Raw genomic sequence first — 8558 nt, 5'->3', positions numbered from 1 at the left:
GACTTCCCAGAGAAACTACTCCAGCATCTGAACTGGCTCTGGCTGCTCTGCTGGGAACCAGAAGACTGAGAACCGTCTGCTCCAAAGGTAAACAAGAGAAAAAGCTCTCTGATACTGCATCTCTGCTGAGGAAATGGGAAGTAAAATTTAATCCACTAGGCTTGTGAGAAAACTGGTCAGACAGCCTAATGCAAATAAAAAGCAGCACATTCTTAAAAGCTGATTGGTGAGTCCCGTGTCAGGATCAAACTGGTTTATTCTAAAGGACTTTCATCCCATGGTGAGATCATGTGAGATTAGAAACATAAAATATTGCTACTGACAAATGCAGTATTTAGGATGTTTATCCTGGCTACTGCCAGATCAATAAAAAACTAGCGAGAATCAATTTGCTCTTTGAAATTTCAGCTTCTTTTCTTCCATTTTTTTCAGCTTTACTTTAAAATATAATGCACATGAACACATGAAAATCCCCAAAACAGATATTCTACCCAGTCCCTTCTATGTCAAACACAATTCTCCTCACCAGAAGTCCGTAATTTTGTGCAGATCATTGCTCTTCCAGGATCAGTCATCTTCCACATAACCACATTGTCACCAAAAGCAGAAAATAAATGCTTCTAAAAGTGGATGAGTTTGCAACACATTTCAGAAGTATCGCACGCATTTAGAAACACAAAAATGAGGCTGAGACAACACACTCGAGCATTTACATTAATTAATTTTAATTAATTCTTTGATTAAAGCAGAGAAAATTCAGTTTTCCTTTGCTGGTAAATCCTATAAAACAATGCCTTAAGTGACAAAAAGCAGAATGCTGGCTGTATTTGCAGTATTAGTTTGTCAAAGCCCGTCCAGGTCCATTTCCTGAGAGTCACAGACTCAGAACAGCCTGAACATTCCTGCACTGAGCACTGGTGGAAGCAGAACTTGACACCCTCATTCCCTGCGTCTGCGTCTGCCACAGGAGCAGCATTTCCCAAGTCCAGAAGGTGAGATCCTACTGCAAATTAAATGAACCTCATCTTTTATTGATGGCCTCTTTTATTCATAGCCTCTCTCCTGTGTGGCGCACTATCACGACACAACTCAGGAGAATCCCGCTGCTGCAAATTTTGACAGATTGGCAAATTTCACAGAACCCAAGAATCATGTCAGTAGGAAAAGACTTTTGAGGTATTGAGTCCAACAGGGGAGCCTGTTCGGTGCTGGGTCACACTGTGGGGGAAGAACCTTTTCCTAATATCCACCTTAGACCTCTCCTGGCACAACTTCAGGGTCAGCCGCTTCTCCCAAGCCACCAGTGACAGGACAAGAGGATATTGCCTTAAGCTGCACCACAGGAGGTTTAGGGTGGACATTATGAGGAAATTTTTCTCAGAAGGAGTGATTGGACATCGGAATGGGCTGCCCAGGGAGGTGCGGGAGTCAGAGGTGTTTAAGGAAAACCAGGACGTAGCCAAGGTATGGTTGGCACGGCTCATATATTGGACTCGGTAATCTCACAAGGTTTTTTCCATGCGAATTAACTCCGGCTCTCTGCGCCCCTTGGGCCATCCCCGGGCTGAAGGTGCCGCTGCCGGGCTGAGGGTGCCATTCCCCCGGGCTGAGGGGGCCGCCCTCGAGATGAGGGTGCCGTTCCCCCGGGATGAGGGTGCCATTCTCCTGGACTGAGGGTGCCGTTCCCCCGGGCTGAGGGCGCAGTTCCCCCGGACTGAGAGGGCCGTTCCCACGGGATGAGGGTGCCGTTCCCCCGGCATGAGGGTGCCGCTCCCCGGCATGAGGGTGCAGTTCCCCCGGACTGAGGGGGCCGTTCCCCCGGACTGAGGGGGCCGTTCCCCGTTCCGGCCCCGGGCGCTCCCTCGGGCGGCTCCCGCCGCTGCCCAGCGCGCACGCGCGGAGCCCCCGCGGTGCGCACGCGCGTACTGGCCGCGGCGGCCGCTGAGGGTCGCTCGGTGCTGCTGCCCCGCCCGGCTTTCCCGGCCGGGCTCTGCCCGCGGCTCCGCGATGTCGAGCGGCTGCGCGGCGGCCGAGGAGGAGGCGGAGGAGGGAGGCCGGGAGCCGCGCTGTGTGTCGGCGCGGTGCTCCTGGCCCTGCGCGCCGCCGGGCGGCCTGGCCCGGGCTCTGTGCCTGCGGCGGGGTGCGGGGGACGGCGAGGAGCCCGGGTGAGGGCGGCGGGCGGCGAGAGGGGGCGCCGGGCTGGGCCGGGCCGGGCGGGAGCGGGGCTGAGGGGACAACGCGTGTCGCTTCCCCCCCGCAGCGGCGAGGCCGTGGTGGCGGAGCGGCGGGAGGGCGGCGAGGAGCCCTGCGAGCTGCGGCTGCAGTGCCGGCCCGGCGCCGAGATGGTGTCCGTGGGCATCGTGAGCCAGGCCCGGAACATGGAGGTGTACGTGGGCGAGGAGTACTGCGGCACCGGCCGGGGACAGAGCCGCGGCAGCCGCCCGGCCCCGGGGTGAGTGGTGGGGCCCGCACACTACTCTGTGCATGTCTCTGTGAGGTGATCCTGCTGTTCGAGACCTGTAACAAGGCTGAGAGGACTGAGGTTGTTCAGCCTGGAGAAGAGAAGGCGCTTGGAAAGACACTAGAGCCATTTCTACTGCCTAGAAAGGATGCGAGACTGCTGGAGAGGGACTTTGGACAAGGGCTTGGAGAGATAGGATGGGGGGAATGGCTTCACACTGCCAGAGGGCAGGGTGAGGTGGGATATTAGGAAGAAATTCCTCCCTGTGGGGATGGGCAGGCCCTGGCACAGAGTGCCCAGAGCAGCTGTGGCTGCCCCTGGGTCCCTGGAAGTGTCCAAGGCCAGGCTGGACAGGGCTTGGAGCACCCTGGGACAGTGGAAGGTGTCCCTGCCATGGCAGGGGTGGCACTTTAAAGGTTCCTTCCAACCCAGCCCATCCTTGGGTTCTGTGAAAGTCTCTGTGATAAGTAGTCATCTCACACTTCAAAGAACAAGAGAGAATATTTAAAAAAGAAGGGTTTTGTTTTCCTCTTCAACTCTTCCTTCCATGCTTTGCCAGGGGGAATAAAGCAATGTTTCTGTTTTGTTTTTAAGTCATTACATGGCGCATCTGATGTTTAATTAGCTAACTAGAAACCAGCCGACTCAGAGCCTCAGGGAGGATGTGTGAATAATGTACTGAACCTCAGAAGCTTCTCTAGTGCACAGTGCAAGCACACATACGAGTAATTTTTACATAAATATTTCATAAGATTCATTACAAGTTGTGTATAAGCATTAAAGCTATTAGAAAGTAAAAAACTGCTAAAAACTAGAAACTAAAACTGCTCTTGGAAACCATAAATCTGCATTGGAAATGTGTTCCAGTCTTGTTTCTTATCTAAATATTTACCAATATAGTGTATTTCTACAAAAGAAAAGTACTGTGTATATTGATGTCACAGCTTGTTTGTTTTGTTTTTCTAGTGAAACTGAAGAGGTTACTCTATACCACAAGTATCTTAAGTTTGAATGCCCTGCAACCTCCTGCAGAATAAAGGTAAGGAGTTAAACAGCATTGTTTTATTTTTTTTCTATCTTTTTAATCACTTAATCAACTAAATTGCATTGCTCTTAGTAAAATTATTGACTTTATACACTTCATCTCTTCACATAATCACTTAAAAATCTGTGGGCTGGTACTTGGTCTTGATGGCAGAGTGCTCCTTTTAAGTTGGTATCTCAGTTTTCTTTTCATGAAGACTTTATGTGATACAGATAATTTAGTCTTAGAGAAAAAAAAAAGCATAAACCAGACAAACTGCAGATCTGTGATTAGAGCTGTCAGCTCTGGGGTTAAATAAACTTGTAAAAATTGTGTGGCCACAATTCTTAAATGCTTAGATATTTGTTTTTGGGATACTCAGGCACCTCTGTTCCAGTCAGAATTTTATGGGGAATAATAGTAAGGAGAAATTGGCTTAATTTCCCTGGAAAAGAGTTCATCATAGTTTTTCCCAAGACTCAAAGACCAATGCATTGTCCCCTATATACAAAGAAAACATGAAATGGTTTTTTCCCTAACCAAAGTATTTTTTTTTCCTTCTTGCAATAGCTGCTCTCCTTTGGTGAGAAACACAGAGTACTCATCAGTAAAATAATTCTAGAAGTGAAAGCAGTGTCTGCAAAACTAGCAACTGATTTTCCTTCACTAGGCTCAAGCATAGATCTAGACAGAGTGCAAACTATAATGGAATCCATGGGATCTAAGTTGTCTCCAGGTGCTCAGCAGCTCATGGACATGGTCCGGTGTCAGCAGAAAGTAAGTCACTTTTCCACAAGCACAAATGGGCACTTTACCAGTTAGGAATGCTCTAAAAAGATTTTGGGGTTTTTTAATCTGTACTTTCTGCTATTTTGTTTTTTTTAATCTGTACTTTCTGCCGTTTTCATCCTGATTTAACTGTTGCCACTCAAATGAGTGCAATGAGTAAAGATTGTGTTCTCCAGGATTATTATTATGCATTGTTGTAATTTTAAGCTTCACTGCCACCCTACTTTCCTTTTGCCTGTTTCCATTGTCACTGCTGACCATCCCAGGGGTGGTGGGCACTTTCCCTGTGGAATGTTTGGGGTGTAGATAGATGGGCTGGTTTCTCTCTGACATGGTCATTATGACCATGTGGCCTTCAATTAAAAGGAATGTGCTCTCACAGAACATTTCCTTTAGCTCCTAATCCTGCAAAGTGGGCTGTATCAACAGAATCCTGAATCCATCTGATGTTAATAATTCAGTTTTGGGGACACAGCATGGTAAAAATGAAGTCAGTAAAGCTCTTTTCTTACTTAGACACCGACAAGATAATTAACACTTCATACTTAACAAGGAATGTAGTTCAAAATTATTTTAAAAACCTTTACTAGTAGAGTGCAGGGTTATAATGTATCTATTGTTATTGCTGTATAATTTCCAGTATATTTGAAATCTCAAATACTCAAATGGGTTTTTCTCTCCATCAGAACAGTTTCCCTCTTGGAGACAAGCTCAGTTGGATCATGGGGAGAAATTCTGACTTTGGAGGTGACCATGCAATGGATGGAATGCACAGAGCAGCTCTGCAGTCATCACTGAGTCCACCAGCCAGTGAACCTTTGCCTGTTAAAAATCATTTAACAAGTGAAGCAGTGTATAAAGATATAAAAATAACTCGTGATCTGAACTCAGAGCTACCTGAAAGAGGGAATACTTTGGATTCTGAAAGACTTCCTGCCCAGCAAAATGCAGTTGACCTCAGGAATGATTTGAAAGTCATGGGATCTCTGCAAGTGCAGCAGCAAGCAGGTGAAACTCCAAACTTGGCCAACCCACAGGTGCTTCTTCCTTTTCTTCAAAACCTGTGCACTCAGGTGAATCACCTTCGGCTCAAGGATGGAGAGAGGCACCTCGGGAAGAGTGCAGTGGCTAAAGAGGAGCATGTTCAGAGTGCTGGGTGAGTTAACTTTGGTGAATCTCTCAAAGTAGTATTGAATATTTATTGACAAGTTTTGTGTGTAATTTTCTTCTCATTCGCAGCAATAGTGAATCTTAGAATATGTGGTTTTGAAGGCTGTGTGGTGATAGGCATTCCAATTTTTCAATTTCACAACTTTTTTGAATGTAGGAGTTTTTCAGAAGAAATCACATCATTTGTTGTTTCTAAACTGTTTTGTATTTTACCTCCCTTTAATCTAATTTAAAAAGCATGTTTCTTCATACACATTTAGCTTGTCTTTCTCATATACTATATTTCCATTCTGATTACTTTTACCCCTAAATTCTCACATCTTCCCTTTTTCACACAGCACGCCACAATCTTTTTGCTGTACTTGGTGTGAATCATCCCAATGATTTTCCTGTTCCTCCTCACTTGTTGGCATTTACAGTGCAGGTGTCACAGTTACCCAGTTTGGTACCTCAGGAGCAATAGTGGAACTCCAGAGGGGTAGGAATCGGGATTTAATGGAGACTGAATATCTCAACTCCAGTATTTGTAAAGAATACTGGATGCAAACCCAGAGAATTGCATAGTTTGGATAACTCTTGAAGCACTTTTGCTCACAAGAGTAGTCTTCCATGCTGACAGAAAGTTTGCTGATACAAACTCTGTGTATATTGTTGCCTTGTGTGGATTTTGTTTTATATAATTTAGCTCTCTAATGCATATTTGAGCCTTTGAAAAAACAAAGTTGAAAGAAGATGACTATATACAGTAGCATGTTAATGAAAAAAAATTGAGACTTAAAGTGTGGCAGGCAAGGTATTTTGCTTGTCCTAAAAACCTAATGCCTTGCAAAGTTCATTGCCTAATAAATGAAATTTTGCATTTAAAAGATGTTCAGGTGCCTAGATCTCTATGTTGCCCCTTGTCATTAAGAAATATCTTATACTTGTAGGTTATACTTATTCTTATCTTTGCTCTTCTTACAGAGTGGAACAGCAGCCTATTTGCTCCTATTTGGAAAAGATAATTTCAAAAAATCTGGATCTGATGGAGAAGAAGCTAATGGACTATATTGACTGCCAAATCCAAGCTCTTCAGACACACATAGACAATAAAATGTTTCTCTTGATGGACTTGGTTCAGAACTCAAAACCAAACAAAATTTCCCAAGCACACTATGATTCTAACGAGGGGTTTTCTAATGGAGAGAGATAGAGGGATTCACAGGTGGGGTTTCAGTGTGAATACCTGGAGTAATTGCACTTCACAAGGCTTAGTATTTATGCAGTTCAAACTATGAAGAACCTCAGTGTTGTTAACTTGCATTTTGTTACTGTAATTCTATCCACTGTTGTACACACTTGTTAGTTTTATGAAAGATCTTAAGAACGTGTTTTTTCCTAAATATAAGAGTTTTGTATGCCCTTTGTGGCTTATTTATTTAAAGAGCATTGCTAGAAGCTGTATGAACAGTTCCCCAGTTTTCCAGTTTGAGCAATGGAGTACTCTAAATAAACTGAGTTACTGCTTTTCTTTTTACCTGCATGTAATCAGCTCACTTTTTTGGGTTGTGTTAATTTTGATGTGAAGTGTGTTGTCAGTAGAACAGAATGCAGTTTGTTCTTTTGCTTTATTTGCCCTCCTGTTGAAGACGTTTCTTGTTCCATCTCTAAAAGGAAGGTTGGATTGTCATTGCCTAATTTGGGCAGTTTATGGAGCTGTCTTTAGAGAGCTGGGGGAATGTGAACCCAGCCTGGGTTCTTTGGAAGCCTTGTTGGCTGTACAGGCACCTAAATTAGGAATCCAGGCTCCTTAAGAGGTACCTAAAACAAGACTCTGATACTTCTAGCTGGGTGTGCAGGAACGAGTGAAATGAATGCACACTCAGCAGGCTTTATCCAGGTTTCATTATCCTAAGAAGTGCAAGAACTTCATCCATGGTTCCTCTCAAGTGGATGTTGCTCCCAGACAGGATGTGCTGGGGTAGCTCCAGAGGAGTTTTCCTTACTGCATCACACTTCTTTAACCTGTTGGGATCAGTTTTGCTGTCATTTGGGGAGATAGGAATGTGACTCCAAACCCCTCTTCTGTGGCAGGTTGAGTTTCAAACTTCATTCTGTTTGTTCTTGGATTCTGGGTGCACCATTTCAATTGGAGGGTGTAGGGACTTCATGCTAACCCCCTCAGTTGGGTGCACAAACATTTTTGGCAAAAGCTGCTGATGGGGAAGCAAATGTTGACTCAAAATCAGCGTAAGCATGTGCAAGCCACTATCTTTATTTACTCTGCCTGATATCTCCTCCTCCAGGAAAAGTGATGTATTTTGAGGACTGTCAGATCCTGGTGGTAGTGAACCCACAGAAGCAGATTTGCAAGAGAGGATAATCTGTTTTGTAAAGACATCTTCCAGTTATCCCTGATCTTAACTCCTGCCAAGTGCAGTTTCAAGATGATTCAAAAAGAGAAAAAGATTTTTTTTTAAAGACAAAAAGTTAGCTTAATTATCTTGTGCTTCATACCTGTAAAGATATAAAGTCTATCCTGAGGTACATAAACTTTTTCAAGTTTTGCAGATGGGTCAGGAAGTAACTTATGCTCTATAGGTGAGATAATGTGGGATTTTTGTGTGTAAAAGGGGTTGAAAGACTACCAATAAAAAGGCTTAACTCCTCAGTTTCAACCACCAGTTCTTTAGGATGTTTGTAAGAGAAGAATCACGTTATAAAAAGAATCAGCATGCTTTCCGTGTAGCAGGGGCACTCACTGTTGGGCTCCATGGGTCCTGGCAGGGGAGCAGTGGAATACTGAGCTGAAACTCCTCTGTAGGAGTTGCTGTCATCTGTGGACAGCACAACTGTCAGCACGTTTGAAGAAGACTCAAATGTGGGCTGGGCATGCCCACACACTTTCCCCAACAACCCAGAGGCAGTGCTGGCCCCATCATAGACTGCTGTGAAGTCAAGCTGGCAGTTTCTGTCCAATTCCAGGCTGCAGACAGAGGAAAAATCATTACAGGGAGATCTTTGGTTGGATCCAGTGCAGATAAAGTGTCTGAGAGTTCCACTCAACTGAGGTAATAGAATGGAGAACAGAACACCACAAATAGACATTGTTAAAACCAAAGAAAACATATTAAA

The 8558-nt window shown here is 44.7% G+C and overlaps 1 protein-coding gene across 2 annotated transcripts; it reads left to right on the top strand.

Moving 5' to 3' along the window:
• The first annotated feature begins 1925 nt into the window (after window positions 1-1925).
• C6H10orf88 (chromosome 6 C10orf88 homolog) lies at window positions 1926-7986 on the top strand. 2 transcript variants are annotated; one of them, XM_030951161.1, is made up of 7 exons: window positions 1926-2165; window positions 2261-2452; window positions 3428-3500; window positions 4056-4068; window positions 4156-4262; window positions 4961-5430; window positions 6408-6827. In XM_030951161.1, the coding sequence occupies exons 1-7, from the start codon at window positions 2008-2010 to the stop codon at window positions 6634-6636; spliced, it is 1242 nt and encodes a 413-aa protein (XP_030807021.1). In that variant the 5' UTR covers window positions 1926-2007; the 3' UTR covers window positions 6637-6827. The 2 variants fall into 2 exon arrangements, with proteins under 2 accessions (XP_030807021.1, XP_030807020.1); XM_030951160.1 differs by having other exon boundaries at window positions 4056-4262; window positions 6408-7986.
• The last annotated feature ends 572 nt before the right edge of the window (window positions 7987-8558 follow it).

This window comes from Camarhynchus parvulus, chromosome 6 (assembly GCF_901933205.1).
Source record: "Camarhynchus parvulus chromosome 6, STF_HiC, whole genome shotgun sequence".
In the NCBI taxonomy this organism is placed as follows: Eukaryota; Metazoa; Chordata; class Aves; order Passeriformes; family Thraupidae; genus Camarhynchus; species Camarhynchus parvulus.
This window is presented reverse-complemented; position numbering and strand designations above follow the sequence as displayed.

Excerpts from the sequence above, each read along its gene's own strand:
- C6H10orf88 (XM_030951160.1), top strand. The coding sequence starts at position 2,008 with ATGTCGAGCGGCTGCGCGGCGGCCGAGGAGGAGGCGGAGGAGGGAGGC. Across the intron at positions 4,263-4,960 it reads TGGTCCGGTGTCAGCAGAAA|AACAGTTTCCCTCTTGGAGA; the intron begins GTAAGTCACTTT and ends TCTCTCCATCAG. Across the intron at positions 5,431-6,407 it reads GAGCATGTTCAGAGTGCTGG|AGTGGAACAGCAGCCTATTT; the intron begins GTGAGTTAACTT and ends CTCTTCTTACAG.